This window comes from Bacillus rossius, chromosome 1, assembly GCF_032445375.1.
Source record: "Bacillus rossius redtenbacheri isolate Brsri chromosome 1, Brsri_v3, whole genome shotgun sequence".
In the NCBI taxonomy this organism is placed as follows: domain Eukaryota; kingdom Metazoa; phylum Arthropoda; class Insecta; order Phasmatodea; family Bacillidae; genus Bacillus; species Bacillus rossius.
In genome coordinates, this window is record NC_086330.1 from 195,105,907 (window position 1) to 195,129,312 (window position 23,406).

General features: G+C 34.9%; 1 protein-coding gene across 9 annotated transcripts in view; it reads left to right on the plus strand.

Moving 5' to 3' along the window:
* The window catches only part of LOC134527198 (importin-11-like), a 423,976-nt gene that overhangs the window by 195,871 nt on the left and 204,699 nt on the right, over positions 1-23,406 (plus strand). For all 9 annotated transcript variants that reach the window (XM_063359649.1, XM_063359652.1, XM_063359648.1 and 6 more), the window contains one exon: positions 4,760-4,915. In XM_063359649.1, the coding sequence (XP_063215719.1) occupies positions 4,760-4,915 (156 nt within the window). The remainder of the gene's footprint in view (positions 1-4,759; positions 4,916-23,406) is intronic.

Genomic DNA, 23,406 nt, shown 5'->3' on the forward strand with positions numbered 1-23,406 from the left:
TACTGTATTTGGACAGTTAATTATTTGTTGTATTTTAAAGTAAACAATACATGCAAGTAGAGTACCGTATTTTCTGATGAAGCATTCATACTTATTCTTTTTGAACACCATTCCTGATAACTCGGCATATTCACAAACTCGGCCAACCTTCGGTCCACATTAGGCCGAGTTTTCGGGACTCTACTGTATTCTGTGGTAGATTATTGTATACATTTTATGTTTATAAGTAGCCTGTGTTTCTTTGAAGACTTTTGTTCTTAATTTTTGTGCGTCATTTATGAGTGTTTTTAACATGTTTTAAAAATAAGCAAACTGAAGAAGTACTTCCAAACATTCAAGTATTCTTACAGTGAGGAATTTCCGTGTATACAAAGATCACAGAAAGGCGAAAAATTTGTTCTGTTTAGTGTGTATGTGTGCTTTTAATATAGAGTACGGTGGTAAACATGATGTAACCACGCATGTTAACTGTCCCAAACACTTTGGGAAAGTGAAGAGTCAGGAAGAGAACAAGAAAATCAGCAGTTTTTTCAACACTACAAAAACCAATTTAGACGTTACGAAAGGGGAATGCCTTATTGTTTCCTTTTTAGTGGAGCATAACATCGCACTCAGTGCAGCAGATCATGCCGGTGGATTGTTCAAAAAAATGTTCACAGACTCAAATATTGCAAAGCAATTCACATGTGCCCATACGAAAACAACTTGTATTTTGAATGAAATGGCAAGTAATACATTTTGTGAAGTTGTTGTGCATCTACAGACAGGGCCTTTCTCTGTTGCAACAGATGGAAGTAATGACACAAACGAAAAATTGTACCCCATTGTTGTCACATTTTATGACGGCAAACAGGGTAAAATACTGAGTACAGTTCTCTCCATACCTAACCTGGAAGGTGACTCCCTGCGTGGAGGAAACAGGTTCATGAGTTCACCAGTCGTCCGTCGAACGCTGCACAAGTAGGTCGCGTTCGGTGGCTTCTCGCAAAGTATGTAGAAATTGTTGAAGAGAGAATTTAACGTCGGTAGCTAGTGCCATGCCGTTTAATAATCATTTGTTTTGAAACTTTTTGGATATTTTAAATTAGAAATTGCGGCTACCGACGTCGGCGTTTGGCTCGTGGCGAAGTTCATTTTCGCTGGGTGCGGCCACATTTGAGGCCGCACTGACTTCGTGTACTTACAGTAAAATATTACTTAAGGACGTTATTTTTCGTTAATTCTCATCGCGCGAGCTGCGAGCATTTTTCGGCGGGCAGATGTACGTGTTGAACGAGTGAGTGAAACATTGAAAGTGATTGGATTCGTCTGTGCATTCTATTTTGAAAAAATAAAACAACAAAACTAGAATTGGTGCAACATCTTTTTATTTTTGTATGTAACAAAACGTTATAATTGCACATTAAAATATTTGCATCACTTTCGTAGAACTGTACACTTTTGTATTCATTTATGCGATCTCGAATGGAAATGACTTTTCGTCCCATTTTTACCACGAGAAATAACAGTATACAACATATTCACGAGTATGTACGTATTTGTAAACACACCACCTTCCATAGACTACACAAGAACGCGGCTTTCACGTGAAACACAGCCAGAAAATGGGACTTACAATTGTTAGCGCGACGAAGCAGAGATGTCGCAATATGGTGGCCTAAAAACTTGACTACTCTGCAAGATGACGGACAATCTTCCAGCTAGTTGTTCTTTGCTTTGTTTACAATCGCGAGACACGTATGTCCATTCTTCATTCAATATTTACGAACATTAGTTGTGAATGACATAAAAATAAGATACTTGTGCTGAATACGCCATAAAATGATGGTTTCCTTTGATACTGAACTAAAACGAAATACAATCGGTAAATAAATTGTGTAGAGTGAAGACGAATCTACGTTTTTTTACCTTGATTTCGCATTTATCTCGGAATAGTCTAGATTTCGCATTTTATAGCGGAAAAAATATAATTTAGCATATTTTCGCATCTATTTCACAAAAATGAAAAATCACCATTCCTAATCATAAAGCATTGCAATGAATGAAATGATTATGTCACAACACACCAATCTAATCAAAGTATTTCTTTGTTTTGATTATTTACTTAAATTCTAACTTTTTTCAGTTTTGACTTATATTTTGAAACAAAACAGCATGGTTCCAAGATGATTACATTCCAGGCACATTGCATATTTCCAGTATTTCAGGGGTGTACTGCCAATAGAATTAATCTCGCATGTAAAATTTATAAATTGGCGTACTTCTGAATGTAGTCATCCTCAAATTGAACATCCTTGGCCACAATTGTTATTTAATACACATTTCCAATATCTTTTCACAAATTCACAATCACAAACAAATTTATTAAAATTTGGACAGGACAAAGCCTTGTTGGGTCAGCTAGACATGAATAATTGAATACATATTCAATTAAACATTTATTTATTTTTTAAAATTATTTTTTACCGATAGATAGGCCTACACCATATTGGACACAGTCACAAAAAATCATTGAAAAACCAAATGTAACATGGTTGTTGATGTACAATGATTTACTGAAAAATTTTGATTTGTACTGCAACATTATTCACACATTTTTTTTTATATTTATTAATAATTATCTATTTTATCTATGTAACCTAATTAACAAAATAACTTTTAAATTAAAAATTTACTGGTTTAAGTAAATGTATTGCCAGTTTTTTTTCCTAATTTTCTTTATTTTACATCTCTTTGTAAAGGTTAAATGTATCTCTTTTTTTATTTAACTGTTGTTTGGATAAATATTTTTTGCACTCCTGTGGAGTGTGAAAGAAAAATTTCACTGGAAAAATTTCACTGTATATTAAAGTTTGATTAGAAAAATATTCGTTATTTGTGAATATTGTGATATTCGATTCAAATTAAAAAACAGTATTTCCATACATTTACGCTGAGCTTATTGCTATAAGGGTGAAGAAACTTATAACATGTAAATAAAGTAAATTGCTGATAAAGTAAAAAGGAGTAAATAAAATGTTTTATTCAGGAGACATTTTTTTGAATTTAAAGCATTTGGTTATTTGAGGTCTAGAATCTTTGACTGACATAATATAATACAGTTGTCTGTTATAATAATAACCTTACTAGCAGGTGAGAACAAACACTGTATACATACATACATACATTAATAAAATAGTATGTACAGGGTTTTTCCATAAAGTAATGAGACTGGCTGCTCCACGGAGCTCCAGTCCGCCGAAGGGTGAATTAGTGGTGGGGGGTCTAAATTAAGCCACGGATCTGGTGGCAATCTTGTGTGAGCTCTGGCGCAGTGATAATCACGCGTGGTGCACATGCTGTGTTTAGGTTTTTGTCACGGCACAAAATGTCCAAAATGAAGCGTTCGCTGGAGCAGCGCTACGAGATTAAATTTTGCTTTCGCCTTGGCAAAAATGCTTCTGAGATGTTTTCCTTGGTTAAGGAGGCTTACAAAGATGACGTCCTGTCAAGGGCTCAGGTTTTCCGGTAGTTCAGTGAGTTCATGAATGGTCGGGAGACAGTTGAAGACATGGACGCCCTTCAACAAGTGGTTTGGACGAAAATGTGGCCAAGGAAAAAAATCTCCTGGACTTGGATGGTCGTTTGAGTGTAAGATTAATCGCCGAAAACCTAAACATGTGCAAAACAACATTTCACAAAATTATTCCTGAAAATTTGAACTTGCGGAAGGTTTGTGCGAAATTGGTGCCAAAAGTGTTGAGTCATGAACAAAAATATCTACAATTTGATGTTTCCCGTGAGATGTTGGAGCAGTTAGAAAGTGAACCGGACTTTCTAGACAACATTATAACAGGTGATGAATAATGGGTGTTTCAGTACGATCCCGAAACCAAGCTCCAAAGTTTGGAGTGGCACACCTCGAACTCCCTGCTCCCGAAGAAAGTGAGAATGTCGAAGTCTAAAGTAAAGATAATGTTCATTGTCTTTTTTTACAAGCGTGGGATGGTCCACAAAGAATTTGTATACGTCTAGGACAAACTGTCAACGCCATTTTCTACAAAGATGCACAGAGCCGTCAAACAAAAACGACTGGAGATGGCAGATTGCTGGAAGCTCCACCACGACAATGCTCCAGCCCACACTGCTACACTTCTTCCTGTTCCCAGAGCTCAAGAGAATCATGAGAGGTTACCGTTTTGAAGATGTTCCCGCTATCCAACGGGCTGTCACAGAGTCTCTGAAAGATGTTACGGCAGCTGACTTCCAGGGAGCCTTTGTAGCATGTGAATCACGTTGGCAATGGTGTATCGACACCCAAGGAGACTATTTTGAAGAATTTTAAGAATATGTACCGATCAAATCATTAAATTCTTTTTACCAGACCTAGTCTCATTACTTTACGGACAAACCCATTACATAACGTAATGGGTCTATACAAAGTTTGTCTTAAGGTTCCATTTGGCTGAAAAGTACCATAATGGTAGAGTAGTAAGAACTGATCTGGTGTCAAACAAGTGTTGATTGCAAGGTGTCATGTTGGGGACATTGCCTTGAGCCAGTGGCTTATGTCTTGTGTTCTCTTCCCCTCACCCAACCCTTATGGCCTCTAGCTGCTCTAATCCATTCATCCATCCATATGGCAGATTTATGTATAGTCTTAAGGTTATCTTTTATGTACAGTTTATAAATTCCATTAATTGACATTCACATTCTGTGTACCTGCTGTTTTCAATCCATTCTGGAGACAGATGGTACAACAGTAATGTTTTTGTGTTAGATAAAAAGGAGCCAGAAGTGTTGCGAGCCCACGAGCTGAAGATGTCCTTCTTCACTGAGGTCACTCTGACAGAGTTCTGCAGGAAACTGGTGACGCACTACTTCCTACTAACCAAGGCAGATCTGGAGCAGTGGGACTCGGATCCTGAGGGCTTTGGTGAGTGCGTTCATTGTAATCTGGTGTCATGTGAAACCTGCAAGTCATTCATGAACAGGAATTTTTTTATCTTTGAAATGAAACTTCTTGACAACTGGTATGTTAAGTCGAGGGTATGTCGTCATCAGAGCAAAGGAAAAGAACTCTAACGAATAAGAGTGATAATGTAGGAGCTTACTTGCTCTGTGTCTGTGTGTGCACGTGTGCGTGTGTTTGCATATGGTGGGTGGGGGGGGGGGGGGTTGGTGAGGGTTGTGGGCATGTGTACGCCCGGGGGTTGCGAGTGTGAATTTGGAGGGGGAGGGGGGGGGGGGTGTTGGGAGGTGGTGCTTGGGCGGGGGGTGCGTGGTGGATGGGAGGATGGTACATGATGAGAACAGATATGACTCAAAAATATATTTAAAAAAAGTAAATAATGGTTTAAGATTTCAGATGAAATTAATAAAAAATGGGTTTTTCCAATATTGCTGAACTAAAATACTATTTACCTGGCTGCTATTATCAACAAAAACTCATGAATAACTATGGTTTGTATATGTAAATATAAGCTCATTTAATTTATTATTTGGGAATAAAGCATTTTAAAAAAGATCCACGTTTTTCGTAAAATATATTGCAATGGATTTCATTGTATTTTGCGATTCACAAATGGATCAATATGAATAAAGCAGTTTGTGGAAAATAAGGCGAGTAGGAAATGAAATGAAAAGTAGGTTGGTTAGTTGGTAAGGTTAGGTTAGCTGCATTATTAAAAAAAATTATTTCATAATTTAAATATTTTAACAAATTTTTTCCACATAATTATTATAGCTGAATTAACTTAAACAGCCTTTTCTCTTTTGTATTATTTGTCTAATTTTCCAGAAGTTGTTACATGATGTGCAAAATGTTTTAGTGGGATTCTATCATTCTTACTATTCAAAATTGATATGCATAATCACTAGTAATTTTATATTCGTATTCAATTCAAACTAAAAAAAAAATTATATTCACGCAGGTCTAGAAAAAAGGGAAGTGATAATCAGCTAGGCATTTTGTTTAAGTGTAAACTTGAACAGACAAAACTCCAGCTGCATGTATTGAATGAAGTGTACCCTGCTCATTTGTCTAGTACCCAGAGTCAACACTATGACCACTTCAGGTGTACCCATACCTCTACCCCATAATATTTGGTGTACAGCTGTCACCTGCTGGGGGACTGCAGGTTTGCAAAGCAACCAAGTACGGCACTTTGCACTTACTCCGAATGTCTCATCGGCCTGATAGACCGGTGATCGGAGCAAGCTTTTGTAGCTCACTAGCCTTTTATAAGTCATTCAAAAATTTAATTTTAATTTTTATAATTTAGCTAGTGATGTGGTCCCTGTTCTCGGTTATGCCGATTTGTAGCAATATAACCGTCACTGAGGAAATTAAATATAATCTTGTACCACAGTAATTTGACAGCCAAACCTTTCCTGTTGAAAATACAGTAACCTTCCAGTAAAACAAATGCTGCTGATGCTTGTTGGAAAACTAACTTACCTCGTGCAGGAAACACATGCACAGGTCTTTCTAAAATCCCTTCCAAGCCAATGAATAGTTACTATCTGTACGCACTTTACATTAATGGTTAGTAATCTTTAAAAATTTCCGACAGTTCTCAGCCCCCCCCCCCCCTCCCCATCCTTTATTTACTGCCCCCTTGCTAGCCCGTCCAGATGTAAATATATAATATATTACTAGATATTGCAGTGCCACAGGATCTAGGTAGTGTTCTGCTCTAGCCATCTGAGACATAAAGTATGTATGCTACTATAAGTGCTAGTTGATATGTTTGTGATCATATTTTGGTAAAATGGAGTTCTAATACATCAGTGTGAACAAATGGAGATTTATTTATCAAGACATAATGGTATCTTTTTTTATGAGAAATTGTGTGGAGTTTAACTGAAAACCGAGAACCGATTTTTAAGAACTGGAACTGAACCAAGTACTGGGGAAAAAGTATACAGTCACATCATTATTTTCAGCCGGGGTCATTCCATGTCAAATCAACACACCCATTTTACCTCATGATCTCAGGTTTTGAAGAAATTTTGCACAGATGTTACCTCCATACAGACTAACAAAAATATAAAATTTTAGAATGATACATCCATCCGTTTTGAAAATATTGCTTTTTAAATTTTCGAAAAATCACTCAAAATCGCACGACAGGCATATTTTAAAATTACCATAACTCTTCTCCAAATTAAGTTAGAAAGGTGAGACAGGTGTCATTTTGCAGCAGTTGGTATGGCCTTTCATGTGATATGTAACACAATAATGTCTAGAAAAAAAATATTTTTTCAAAATAATTTTTAAAATTTAAATTTAAAATTTTGGAAAAAGTGCATTTTTAATTTTTTTTCAAAAAATTCTATAAAAATTTTTGTACAAATATTAAATTGTCTACAAAGTTACAATGTGGAGAGTTAATGGGTTCATAGTAAAATTAATTGAAAACAAAGGCCCTTTTTGTCAAACCTCAGGTTAAATGTTGGCAGCAAAGGAAAGCATAACAGAATACAGTAAAATCTTGTTGTAAAATACACAAAAAAAATCAGTAAATTATATTCTGCACACTGAAAGTATCTTAAACTGAACAATTTTTTAATTAAATTTTACAAGGAATTTAATTTAAAATGAGAAATAAATTGAAGAAAGGAAATTAGCACTCACATGTTTGATTACAATTTTCAATTACAGTACTTGAAAAATTCCTCATTGGTTTTTAAAGTTTCATTTTCAGATAGCACATAAATTCTTCCAGTTGGTGTCACAGGATTTACTGTACATAACACATCTGTGAGAGGAATCCATAATACATCTGGTTTCCTTGGATAAGAAAAGGATGGTGATGGTCCAGCAGGGTGGAGAAATGTTACTTTCACTTCATCAATTACTTCGTTTTTCTCCATAACATAAGCTAGCCACAAGTTCTTGTCATATACAACTACAGTATAGCCCTTTACGTCTCCTATTTGCGGTTTGTCTAGTGATCTGGTAACAGTTACGTGTGATGAATGTGTAGCTCCAGAAAATATTTTCACAGTAATTTTTGATGTGCTTGAGTCAACAGGTATAAATGCATGATATTGCTGAGTTCCTTGGTTGGTAATTGTCTGATTGAAACAATCTTTTAAAAATATTTCTGACTCTATGTAATCCTCTCGTGTAGTGAAAGTGAAATTAATACTAGAAATATTTTCTACTGCCCATTCATAAAGCTGGAAAGGGGTCAAGATCTGGTTTTCGTAGGGCCGTTGCAAGCTAGCTTTAGCTGCTAATCTCTTAACCTTACCTCCAACTCCATCGCAAGGCCATTTACCGTGAGCTGTGGCTGAAAAATGCCATTCAGCTGATATGTTGAAGTCTTGCTTGTGAAAACAGAAATTGATGAAATTTTTCTTATTTTTATATTGGGCAGCAGACCCATCTGAAAAGTAAAAGAACTTATGAGGAACGTTTTTAAATTTTGTAATCAAAAAAGCACCCAAATTTCTTTGAAATGTGTAAACAGCAACTGTATTTTGCTCTAGGCAGTCAGAAATTACAACGTAGTTTAAATGTTCAATTCTTTTTTCTCCTTTATAATATATCACAAACGAGTGAACTATGGCATGTCCCTTAGTCCAGTGGTAAGTCTGGGCTTCATCTTGTACAACCGTACTGTAGTTTTCTGAAAATTTGAGTGTGATGGCAAATTCAGATTCTTTTAAATTTTCCTTTAAGTGATTCATGAAAGAGGTCTGTTGTTTTGCAATAAAGTTGTGGCGGACTAAGAGTGACAGCTTGTCACAGAGTAAATCTATGAAATCTGCTGATGATTTCTGCAGTGTCTCTAAATTGCAATGGTCAACTGAAATCCACTGCCGAAATGTGATATTTCTTATCAAGTGCTCTTCAAATGACTTCTCAAGGATGGTCCGTATTGCTGCAGTACCAGGACAATATGTACAATGTCCAATATTGCAATCTATTGTTGGTGGATTGCATACCATTTTTGGTAGGCAATGTTTGTAGGTTTTGAACTCTCCATTTGTTAAATCACATAATATTGCATTTTCAATCATCAATTTGACATTTTGATGGATTGTACATACACACACTGCATGTGTCCCACTAGAACCCGCTAAAATACAATGCTTTGGACGAAGCTCAGGAAATTTTGAAAAACCTATTTTAATATTTGGAAATTTTTCCTTGAATAAAGTGTATCCCTCTTTCAGATTGCACAAAATAAGTCTTTTTGATATTTTTGATTTATTTTTATTAGGTTCATTGACTGTTATCCAGTCTTTAACACCAGGCATCGCTCTACTGACTTCATCATATTAATAAAATAAATGGACAGCTTCAACTACATCTTCTGAGAGGTGTTTGCCTGGTTTGGGGTTAGGACTTTCTAACATTCCTTTTTCAGCCAAGAGTTTTTTTGATTGTCGTACCATGTAGTTTGGCGCATCAAACTCAAGCATTATTTTTCTAACTCCCCAATTTGGTGGTAAACAGGTTAATATCATTAACTTCTTGCTCCTACTAGTAGAACTCAAGAAATTAGCTTTGAAGTTTTGCAAAACTGATTCCTCTAAATCTTTACCATCATCCTCAGAGAAATTATCTGGCAACTCAAAAAGTTTCCAATTGTTTGTGAAGTCAATTGTTTTAATTTTTCTGGTTGCATAACATTTGATTTGAATTTGTTCCTATTAATAGTAGATTCTCCTAGCCCTTGTAGTGAAATATTTAATGAACCAATCACCTCTGAGGATGCAGAAAAACTGGGATCTTTATCAGAATCTGAACTTGATTCGTTATCCTGGTGAGTAGAAGAAGAAGAAGAAGAAGAAGAAGAAGCAGTTTGTAATGTTGTAATTTCTATTCTACAGCTATCACAAATTTTTGCTCCCTTTGGCAATCCTGAAAACAAACTGCACATCCAACTAGTAATATTCCTTAATTTTTTTTTCCCTAATGTTGTGATTGCTTTTTTTTAATGGATTAAATACTGTAACTTCAAAAATGATTCACTGAGAACTATTTCTTACCGTAAACTGCCCACCTTTTCATAGGGTTTCAGTCACTATCATGATGAACACATTACCATTTTAAAAATAAATATCAACATTCTCAATTCAGAATGCATAAACTCCACTAATAATATAAGTCAAATGGTCACTTTTTATATACGCGTAGCACTGATACTTATACTAACAACTTTGATACTACATCCGACAATACAGATCCCTAGCATAAACTAGCTGAGACCACTACTATACAGTACTCTGAATCTCAGGGCAAAGCAAGGGTATCACAGAGCTAAGGGAATCTCAAGGCAATGCAAGGAGAATCCCAAAGTAAGGGGAATTCCAAAGCTAGGGAAATCCCAATGCAAATTGAGGGGAATTCCCAGTAGCTGGATGCTTGTCTGAACTAATCTTTAAAATCCTATATCAGAGACAAGCAAAGTGTAGCACTAGAATTAATTACAATTGTGTTATTAGTGATTTTAATCAATTTTTGTGTGTTTATACTTTCAACATAACTTATTATAATTATAAAAATGGTTAAATATCATAATTGGGTAAAGTAAAGTATAAATATGGTTACAATTACCAATTAATTTTACTATGAACCCATTAACTCTCCACTTTAAAACTCTGTAGACAATTTAATATTTGTACAAAAAATTTTATAGAATTTTTTGAAAAAAATTAAAAATGCACTTTTTCCAAAATTTTAAATTTAAATTTTAAAAAATATTTTGAATATTATTATTTTTCTAGACATTATTGTGTTACATATCACATTAAAGGCCATACCAAATGCTGCAAAATGACACCTGTCTCACCTTTCTAACTTAATTTGGAGAAGAGTTATGGTAATTTTAAAGTATGCCTGTCGTGCGTTTTTGAGTGTTTTTTCGAAAATTTACAAAGCAATATTTTCAAAACGGATGGATATATCATTCTAAAATTTTATACTTTTGTTAGTCTGTATGGAGGTAACATCTGTGCAAAATTTCATCAAAATCTGAGATGGTGAGGTAAAATTTTTATTAAAAGTGTGTTGATTTGACATGGAATGACCCGCCCAGAAATTGGCACTGCTACATTATGTAGACAATTCTGATTGAGAAAGTAAGTAAATTTATTTATCCTGTTATTAACTTTACAAAACTTCAACATTCATGCCATGAATACTGAAGAAATATGTGTACAATGTGTTATATGGTGACTTAAAATCCATGGTTATGAAGTTCAATTTTAGATATTCAGAAATCATTATTCAAATTACAGACAAATTAAGGGAAAAAGAAAGTAAATCATAAGATTTGTGTAACACTGAGAAAAAGTATGTAAATATGATTAAAAATTGCTTAAGTACCAGTACCTATGTTTAACCCAACATATTCAGAACCAACCAGCAGCTGCTATTCTGTCATTTCTCATTTAGAAGTTCTCTGTCTTTTACCTATAAAAGTTATTGTCTATAATTTTAGAATGTTCATTAAAGCATTGGTAAGAAGTTTCTCAAGATACTTACAGATTTAGACTTATTAACAGAAAAAAAAACTATTAAGGGGAGCGAGTACCTTTTTTAATTGAAAAGAAATCAAAATTTCCAATTTATTTAAAAAAAAAAAGAACTATATTTCCTACTGTTTGAAATGATATATATCACTTGACGTTTTGAAACATATTTCTAGAACATAAATTTAATTGAATCATTGTGATGTTTCCATTTTTGAGATATTGAAGGCCTGGAACCTTACAGTGCTTTTTTTATGTTCTTACCGTTTTTATGTCTGCATTATTTTTAATTCCTGTTACTAAGTTGGCAGCTAGTGATGGGTCAATTGCTGTTTCTTCCCGGTTCTCGGTTCGGTACCGGTTCTTAAAAATCGGTTCTCGGTTCTTGGTCCTCCGTTCTGACTTCAAAAATAAAATAAACATTATTCACACATTACCTATTTATGAGGTGTTTCAAGTAATAAACTATTTATTGTTTCGGCTACAAAAAAATACTAAAAAAGCCTGTATCTAGACTTCCATCATCAATAATTTATTGATTATAACACTGAAAAATAATAATTTATTTGTATTGTTTTTTCCTCAATGTTTTTATTGTATGCTTACAAAGAAATGCATTGGCATAATGTTTCAGTCTTTAAAGATGCTATCAAAACAAATTAAAAGGTTTAGTACAGTTTTCAAGCTACAGCAAACACACCAACCTATTGCAAATGTAATATGTATTAGTGAAAAATAATTCTAAATAATATAGAGAACACTAAATAAAACTAAAATTTACTATATTAATCTGGCAATTACCTCAAGAAAGCTACATACACCCTCCTTTAAAATATAGAAATGAAAAGAAAATATTACAATAATGGAAATAAATTAAATTGATGGTAAACTTTCAAAGTATTAAAATAATAAATTGTCTACATCAAATTCAGTTTGTTTGCACAGTCAAGTCAATTACTGCCACAATTCTTACACAATTTGCACTATTTTGCCAGAATAATGATACTTTACAAATGTCAACAAGCATTTAGTTTGACCAGTCAATAGTAAAATACATCTACCATCCATACACCACTTTGCAAAAAAAAAAAAAAAAAAAAAAAAACTTTAAAAACATTATCTTTTATCACGTGTCCGCGAGATCTTCGTCAACGCTATTACCACTAAAAACAGACGTGCCACTTTCAATGTAATCCCGTTTGCCTAAAAGAGAAAGTTACTAGTCATTCCGCTACATGGCTGCAGTTGCAGTGAACTTACATTCCACAGCACTGCACAAATAGCATACAATTTTAGAATGCTGAAGATTATTTCAGAAATATTTGAAATCAATCATCAATTCTATTAAACAAATATTCTTTTGAGCTTTTAATTGTTCTTTGTACACCAGTCACGCATACTTACGTGTCAATGACTCAATTAGCTGCCAATTTTTAAAACCAGTGAAACAAAAATGGCGTCTTTCTGTTCACATCTCTCTACAGACACACGTTAAGAGTTGCTCACATCGACGAACTACATCTATGGCACCTTCAACTGTTGTTTTGAATGAAAAACGTACTTTGTTTACAGATGTGATGAGAATATTATATATTTTCACGTGTAATTTATTTTATAGTTAGAGATAAATATTATTCCACAGAAGTCCAAAAAAATAATTCATATGTGAATTGGACGTTTGATGAGCCATTTCATGCTGCAGTTAAGTTGTAGTGAAGGACTATTTTCGAAAAGGGTTTTGCTTTACTGCCGGTACTGGTACCGACACCGACATTTTAGCTGCGGTTCTCGGTGCCGGTTAAAATGCTGAGAACCGTAGGAACCGAGAACCGAGAAGCGGTACCGACCCATCCCTATTGGCAGCACACTGTCTCAATATTTTCCTAAGTTGGCAACACTTCCAAATATGTTTTCTTTTGTTTGGGTAAACAACTAATCCATTCATTGTTGTGTTTATTTGTGTTGGTGTAATAGTTGTAAGTTTTATTTCATTTTATTAATATCTTGTGCTAACTGGTTAGCAGGACTACATTGTGCATTATTGTACCTGGTAATAATTATGGCAAGAATACGGAAATTCAATCCAAAATGGACTTTCAGAGGTAATCAACATACAAAGGAACATAAATCTAATAGTAGGTGTTCAGCATCAACATATACAGGTTCTGTGCAAATAAGTCCAAAGAAGTCTTCTAGTTCGCAGAAACTGAAACATTCCAAACTTCCAAAAGATTTTGATGAAGAGACTGGTGTGAATGTCATTGTTGATTTAGAACTTATTTCTAGGTTAGTACAGTTATCAGCAAAGTGTAAATTTTGTGGTAGTGAAAATAGTCTTGTGGTGACTTTCGATGAACATTTAAAATGTGGTTTGGCTCATAGAATTGTAATAAAATGTAATATTTGTGACGAAAGTGGTTAAGGAATGAGTTCAAAGTGCATTAGAAATATGTTTGAAATAAATGTAAGATTTGCATATGCACTTCATTCCATTGGCAGAGGTAAAGCATCTGGGAAGATTTTTTCAGCTATAATGAATTTGTCACCACCAAACACAAAATTTGAAAAATACAACACAGAGCTTCTTTCAGCTGTTACTGAAGTTTGTGACACATCTATGAGACATGCAGCAAAAGAGGTTGTTATAGAAAATGGAGGAAAATCAAATGTGGCTGCTGCTTTTGATGGTACATGACAATGAATGGCGTGGTGACTGTATAACGGTTCGTTATATACAAAATAAACAGATGTTCAACGCCGATTGTAATTTTGTTTTTATTATTTCAAACAGAATGCCTCGACGAATCCAAACACTTCCAATGGTTCATTCACTCGTTCCACATGTATATCTGACTGTCGAAAATTGCTCTTATTTCGCATGATGAGAATTAACAAAAAAATAGCGTCCTTCAGCAATGTTTTGCTGCAAATACATGAAGTCAGTGCGGCCTCAAACGTGGCAGCACCCAGCGAAACCGAATTTCGCCCCGAGCCAAATGCCGACGAAGGTGGCCGCAATTTCTAATTATTGTCCGAAAGAAAATAAAACAAATTAGGTTGACTTAATACTCGGCCTGGCTCTGACCACCAACGTGAAATTATCCATTAGCAAATTACATTATAATTTGGCGAGAAGCCACCGAACGCGACCTACTGGGGCAGCGATCGACAGACGACTGGTGAAGTCCTGCCACACTCTCCTCCACGCAGGGAGTAGACGTCACATGACCTCTCCGACCAATCACACGCACGCTTCATTCACTCTTACAGATACAAGCCAATCACAGAACAAGTTACAATACATGAAAAACCCTTTTACATACAGAACTCTGGGCTTCCCCTGATCTATCTCTTTTCAATTTCACATCGAAATCGGGGACTTCCATTCTCGTTCTCTCTCCCACACTGCGAGAGAGCAGTTATCACTCAGTTCCCGCGCAGGGGGGGAATTACCGTCTTTATCTCGGTTGGCGGGGAAGCACTGTTCCTTCCTCACTCCCACTTACAGGCCTCTCATGCCTCTCTTTCTAACCATCACACCAGCCCAGACACAGTCCCGTGATTTATAATTATATTACAACACGTTAATAAAAATTAAGAACAGCAATCATAATACAAATTACTTTACAAAAATAAACTGAAAAAGGAGGCCTAAACAGGTAAAAATCTAGTACAACGGCTCATTTGTGAATAATTACATAAAAAATAGTAATGATTAAAAATGTCTAATAAAATAATAAATACCTTCTTAAAAACATAGCAAGTTAAAATAACATATATTAGTATCCATAACGTCTGATTATACTGTTTAATAACTTATACATCACTCAAAAAACATTGACTTATTTATATTTACCTATACATAAAGAAGTTTAAAAGAAAATTATTTATTTAGAAGGGCAGGGTCTTGCAATGCTACATTACCCCCCCCCCCCCCCCCAGCTTTTCAATTAAATTAACACTACATTTAATTGAAAAGTTACAAAAGTGAAAAACTAATCTGTACAAAATAAATACAAAAACATCCTTAGAAATAAATGCCTCCAGTAATTAAAAACCTTGTTTATATATAAATTACAAAATGTTGTTACTTAAAAATTGCAATAACATCAATTCCTTTGTTAAAAAGCCAAAATTTGAAAACATATCTCTTACTACAAAGTGTCAACAACTCTTAACAAATGGTTATCTCCCTCTCATCAGTGCATAATACAAATCACTTTGAAACTGGTTTCTCTACAAGCTTCAAGCAGAAACCCCCTGGTCAACGAAGAATCTTCAATAACAACAACAAAAAAACTCTGAACAACTTACTTTCACAGCCGTGGAACCCTCAACACCAGCTGCAATAAACTCCAAGAATTTCATCTCCATAACTACCTCAATGACGACGACAAATACAATAACTTCAGGAATTACATCTCTATGACTACCTCGACGAATACAAAAACTTCAGGAATTATGTCTCCATGACCACCTTGACGACGATAAAAACTTCTCAATGACGATAAAAACTTCCAACCTCAACGACGACGAATAACCTCAAAACAAACTATCTTATTTAAAATCCCTTAAAAACAGCTGCTACTGTAATTCTCTGCTGCTCATGACAAACTCCCCAAATCTCATGGAACAACCACTTTAACCCACAAATCAACCAATATCTCCACTCTTCATATCTGCACTAACAAAAACTTGACAACACTATCGCTTTAAAACTGTTGACACAAAATTTTCCTATATTCCATCCAAAAAAACAACTTCTAAAATTTTAAGATTCTTCACAAAACCACTACCATTAATTTTAACCTCTGGATAACACTTATTTCAAAATTAGAACTAGTCTGCTCAATATTGATAACCCATGGAATACAACTTCTACTGAATGCCTAAACTTCCTACAACACAGAAATTCCCATAGTAAACTTTCCACAACAAAGACAACTCTAAAAAACATTAACTTAAGTATGTAAAACTTTAAAAACTTTTTATAACTCACAACCATATCACTCATCATATTCAAATTTTCTTATTAAAATGTTACACCTCATAGCATTTACACCAAATACACACAAATTCTGTTAACACTGCATTTCCTTTTTACCTTATTCACTTACATTTCTTAGTATCATTAATCATAATATAAAAAATTCACAAAATCATCATTATCAACACACATAACAAATACACACAGTTCCTTCCAACTCTCTTCTCCTTCATTCCTAGCTCCTGAGCTAGCCGAAAGGTAAGGGACGCCCATCTACAACCCTTTTAGCTGCTAGTCAGCTCGGCTAACCTATTACACAAAAAAATATACCCACAAATTACATACAGTTTTTCCAAACTCCTCTATCATTCCTTCCTAACTCCTGAGCTAGCCGAAAGGTAAGGGGCGCCCAACTACAACCCTTTTAGCTGCTAGTCAGCTCGGCTAACCTTATACCAAATTACACACAAAATACACAAATTTCTCCCAACTTCCTCTATCTTCCTTCCTAACTCCTGAGCTAGCCGAAAGGACCAGTCCATAAGGAAAAATCTATCTGATATAGAAGATATGAGGAAAGCTATTTGGGAAACCTATTTTCATAAGAAATCAACAGATGCAAACCCTCAGCATTTCCTTTGTCCATCTGGTGTAAATTCTTGGTGCAAATTCAATAGTGCTAAAGCAAAATATCAAGAAAATGAATACAGACACCAGAATTCACTGCCAGAAGCAGTTATGGATGCTATAAAACCAGTTTTCAAAGACTTATCCAAAATAGACCTCTTGAAGCTGTGTCTCCACGGGAAAACTCCAAATCCCAATGAGAGTTTCAACAGCACAGTATGGCAAAGGCTTCCAAAAACAGTCTACATTGGGCTCCAGACCATGAAACTTGGGGTCGCTGATGCAGTGGTTTGTTTCATTGAGGGTTCTGTTGCCAAAGCCAATGTTCTGGTGAGATTGAACATCAAAGCTGGGAAATTTATGATGAATGGTCTCAAGGAAATACATGCAGAAAGAAGAAAAAAGGCTGACAAAGAAGTTGTAGAAGAAAATAAAAAGAAGAGGGTGAAAATATGACTGGTAAAAAGGAAGAGTGAAGACAGCGAAAGTTATTGTCTAGGAAGATTTTGAAATGAAAAGGTGCACATTCATCTTAAAACTTGATTTTCCGAAAGTGTTGGTTTTTCATGTTAAGGTACATGTTTCTCAAAAACTATTGGAGCTACAAACTTGAAACTTGGCACAAATATTTATTTTTATGATATAAGGCTATGTTACAAATTTTATGAAAGTTAGTTGTATTTTACTATTTAAAAAAAATTGATTTCTCATTAAAAAAAATTGTAATTAATTTAAAATTTCAGAATTTTTTCATTGTGAACTAAAGGTGCTAATTTTACTATTCTGGTAGGGAAGGCATAATGATGTTAGCTTAATAATCAGGCAAAATCGCAGGTTGATAGGACTAGTAGTTTTTGAAATAACTGACCTAAATAAAAGTGTTTTTTCAGTTTAAAATACACGTGAACCAAAAAAGGGTAAAACTACGAGGGGGACCCAAAAAAAAAAAAGCAGAACGTTTTCATAAAAAATTAATTAATTTCCTTTATAACTTTTTTTGCAAAACTTTTTTCTGTTTGAAGCACCTCTGGAACTCTTCAGCTTTGATATCCTCCAGTGCCCTTTGCGAAGCTGTTTTTACCACCTCCACATCATCAAAACGCTGCCCTTTTAGATTATTTTTTTTCATTCTTGGGAACAGGAAAAAGTTGCACGGGGCTAGGTCTGCCGATTATGAAGGGTGGGTAACAACAGACCACTCCTGAGAGAGGCCAAAAATAGTGGTTCACTCGTAAGGCCTTGTGTGCGCGGGTGTTGCGTGATGACGGAACCAGTCACCTGATCGCCAAAATTCCGGGTGTTTTGTCCACACATCCTCTCGCAAACGTCTTAAAACTTCCAAATAAAGGTGCTTGTTAACAGTCTGGCCAGGGGGAAAAATTCCCAGTGCACAATTCCATGAACATCAAAAAAGAAAAAGATCATCGTCTTAACATTCGACTTCACTTGACTTGCTTTTTTTGGTCTGGTGAAGTTGGGAGTCTTCCATTGACTTGATGCTTGCTTGGTTTCTGGGCCATACCCGTAACACCGACTCAAATCACCTGTTCACCTGTAATGATTTTGAAAAAGAGTTTGGATCACTTTCAGTTTCTTTTTTCAAGTCCTGGCTCAAATTGAAGCAAATGTTTTTTTGCTCCTGTTTGAGAAGGTGAGAAACAAATTTAGTGGCAACTAGGGATGGGGCGACCGAATCCAATATCCACCGAATCCACCGAATCCTAGGGATTCGAAGCTTTGGCAGGTCTGATATAGGATTCATCAAAGGATTCGGTGTTTTTTTTATTTATTATGCATAAACTGCTTGTATAGGTTTAGAGGTCTGTGAGTACTCGAAAATCGAGCTCGAGCCTAGTACTTACTTCAAGCTCGAGCTCGGCTGGAAAAAATTGTTAGGCTCGAAAATTTTGAGCTTCAACAGCAGCAGGTTATTTGGCCGGAAAGCATTGTGACGGTGTTTTACTATTTACGGAAAAAAATACAGTAAAACTCGCTTACGAGGTCCTGCATGGGAGGTTTTTCCGTATAAAGCGTTTAAATTGCCTGGGGTCTCATCATTTACGCCATTAAATGTGTGATATAAAGTCCCGTTAAATTTTTTTCTGAAAGTTTTTGTCTCAAATAGTAATGCCGCACATAAATATTAAGAAGACAAATGAACAACAACTTACGAAGAAATATGGATGATGTATCATAACTATAGAACAAACCCAATAGTTATTTTAAGATAATTACCATAAAAAGAACTAAAGATTCTTTGTAGATACCATAATTACTACAGAAGCATGATAGCTACCACATTTACACTATAGTTACCGTAACAACTGAGATGTATATTTACTGTGATGGTAATGCATTATTTATTTATGACATATTAAATAAAAGAACATTATTGAAGAAAAAAAAGGATGTTAAATTTTGATATGTACGGTTGGCACATGTTGCTATGAAATAATGCAATCTAAAAGAATGGAGTAGGACTACTACGAAAGTGAAAATGGTACTTGTGGATTTTTAGGTTATGGCAGTCTCTTTCGTTTTTCAATAATATCGGCAGAAAATTAACAGGCGTATCGGAAGTCGGCAGAAATGCCGATTCAACTAAATATTAGCAAAATCGGCTTCTTCAGTACAGCTGTATATTTGATGACATGAGTAAACATATTTCAGACTTCAGGATATTGAAAAATACTTTTATTTCCATGTAGGTTTATTGTGCGTATGTTTTTTTTTGCAAGTGTAAATTGAATTAAGTAAAATGCTTTTATTTTTATTACTTTCAATTGATTAAACTTTAATGACCAGTTACAGATATTTATGACACTAATTTTTGAGGTCAAGCAATTTTACTAAAGCATTCCAGCCACGCAGGTTGCCAGCGAGAGACGCTTCTCTTCTGCTGGAAACACTTTCTCCAATCGTAGAGATAATTTAACTCCTGAACGTGCAGAACGAATTATTTTTCTGCATGATAGATTAAAGAACAGAATTTAATACTCTATGACAATCTCTCTCAGAATTATTGTGCTGAAAAGTGGAAATGTTGAAACAATGTGAATGTACTTTTCAAACAACATGATTTTTGGTGCTAAGTTTGTTGAAGCTCAGTAAGGACTCCAGAAAAATTGACAAGGATGAAATTATTCCTAAGATATGTTACATTTACACAAGCATATACTTGTAATCTATGGTTATGTTAGTTGGATGATATCAGTTACTAATGAACCAATGGAAACAGGTAAGATTCAATGGCAAAAATGTTTTTTTTTTCCTAGCAGTGCAAAATGTAAATGCACTCTGTAAATAGTTATCCAAAATTAATAAGCCCACTTCATTTTAATACTTTATTCAAACATTATACTAAGTTTAAGATAAAAATAATTTCCCAAGAGTGTAACTGTACCACAAAAGCTCGAGCTTGAGCTTGCTCGAAGCTCAAGATTTTTCAAGTAGGCTCGCTCGCCCGAGCTCGGCTCGAAGTAAAATTCTTAGGTTCGCAGACCTCTATAAAATATTTATAGAAAAAATTCTAACCGCTAATCTGTACTAAAACTGAAATTTCTCAAGAAAAAATTATTGTCTTTATATACACAAGAAACAGTAAAAGCACAACATATTTGAGGTTAGGAAGGCATCATATGTTACAAACAAGAATGTACCCAGCCTAAGCTGTGTAGATATGTTTTGCCACTTTTCAAAATACAAGCAGCGATGCAAAAGTATTATTGATTTTTACCATTTGCGCCGTAACCTAATCAAGCACCAAACTTCCACTGACGACTCGCGACCGCGGTGCATCGTCAGCAGCATTATCTTAGAACTCATCAAACACGTTTCCGTTTTCTTTAAGCATATGAGAATTTGTTTTTGCAATGTTTTAATCAAGAATATAAATGAATAAAATAGTTCTCAAACAAACGTAAAAGTTTTCTACAGAAACGAAGTTCAAACAAAACAATATTCACAACACACAATTCACACACAAAGTATTGGTGACACTGGGCACGGAACAATGGCGTCTCGTCCCGTTTGTTTATTAATTTGTTATCGGTATTGATTTTATCTGTGCGAGTTTTTCTACTGAACTGAATATTTTCATGTAACATGTGGTTTATCTTTCGTTGTGAATGGTGATTTAAAGTCATTTACGTGACGTAAATCACAACCAGAGATGTCGGACGTATGATAACATTTTGTTCTGGACAAATCCAACACCACCAAAGCTGAATGTCTGTTTTGTGGTTCAAAAATATCCCGCGGAAAGTCATGTACAACAAGTGCGTTACGTAAACATCTCAAACTCCACTCAGCCCAAATCGCTGTTGATAAACGGGAGAATAGTGAATCTTCCGGTTCAAGAGAAATTGCAGGGCCTAGTAGAATCTTATCTGAACCTCAAAACAATGAACCATCACTCACACAGCCCACACTAGCACAATTCATGACAAAAAAATGTAAGTTTTCAAGCAAAGATGGCAAAGGAAAACACATAGGTAGGCTTATTGCATATATGATATGTGTAGACAATCAGCCACTGTCTGTTGTAGAAAACAAAGGCTTCAGAAAGCTTATTGCATTTCTGGAATCTCGTTATTCAATGGTTTCGAGAAAATTTCTGGCAAATACACTTATACCAGAAATGTACCAAACTACATATGAGAAAGTCAAGGGACTTTTAGTGCAAGCAGAATACATCTCACTTACATTAGATATGTGGACATCATCTGTTAAAAGATTTGGGTTTGGGTTCGAGATTCAGCAATTCCAGTCGAGGATTTGAGTTAGGATTTGGATTCGAGCAAATCAGGATTTGCCCCATCCCTAGTGGCAACACATCACATTTGCAAATCATTAGTCAGAATCTACTGGTATGAGCTCCAACTCACTCCTTTCTCTTTTAAAATTTCGTCGATCGTGAAATGATGATGATCTTAGTTGATTTTTTGTCTGATAAACATTTTCATTGTTTGAGATGTTGAAGGGCACCCAGAGCGAGCATGGTCTTCAACTCTCATCTCACCACTTTAAAAAGCTCAAACTACTCGAAATTTTGTGTGCAGCTCATAGCATCCTCCTTGAAAGCCTGTTGAAGCATTTAGTAAGCTTCCATTGCCAATTTTTCAAGCAGGAAACAAAATTTCAAACAAACTCTTAGTTCTTTTAAATCTGCCATAACGACTTCACAGGCGGAACACGAGAACTGTAAGAGAAAAACAATACTATGATTAAACATTTATCTACAAAGCAATGCCATCTGGGCAGCTGTTTAGTGAAGGTATCTATTAACCCTGTCTAGCGGGAGAACTCTCTACGACGTCTACTAATGGCAGCACGCTGTTAGTTTTTTTTTTGGGCCCCACTTATATACATTTTTAGGTCTTGTGTTAAATTTTTTCAACTTATTGTGCAGGAAATATTTTTAAGTGGAATCTTATTGGAGTGTTTCACAATATTTATTTATGTGGATTCCATCGCTCCACGTACAGACATGTGGAGTGCACTCACTACTTCCTGCTGTCAACACTCGTCTCTGATCACTGTTCAGGAAACTTGTGGTTTAGCATGTGGTCCACTCAAAAATCAACTGTTATAGAAAATGTGATTGATGGCTCTGTGTTTGTCGCTTAGTTTTATATCTTGTAAATCTTATCCCATGGGGAATACAGTTGTGATATAACAAACCTACTTCTTTTTTTCCCTAATCAACATAAGTAGAAACTTGCAACCAGGGAATCCTGCAATTCACTGGGATGAGAGCCACGCCCGGACAAAATCATATTTTTTAAGTCCCAAAATTTTTCCCATTAGGACAATATATTTATTTTTTTATGTAACGTTTCATGAATGAAGCATTTCCTGCTTCAAACATTTGCTTTCTAAAATTCAATAAATGGAACAAAAAAGTTTTAAAAATCTAATTATTTAACATTCATTCCTTGTGTTAAGTTTAACATGTTATAAGGTTTACTTTACACTTTATGTACTTTTTTGTTTACAATCACTGTTATACCATTGATGTTGATTTTTAAAATAGAATTGTATTCAAAAACAAAATGTAAGTGTGCCCGAACACTATCGCTACACATAAGTGCTGGCTTACACTATGTATTCAATATATTAAAGGTACATAACTTTCACAGTTACATGTCTGTTGGCACCCATGTCTTGAAAAAAAAAATCCTTCAGTACATAGTCCTAACAATATTTTAGATTGACAACTATTCCATGAACAAGGAAAACATTTTTTTCTATTGCTTATAAAGAGTTTAATTAATTTTATTCATAGATTTGAATCCCAAAATTTCACATTTTTAAGTGAC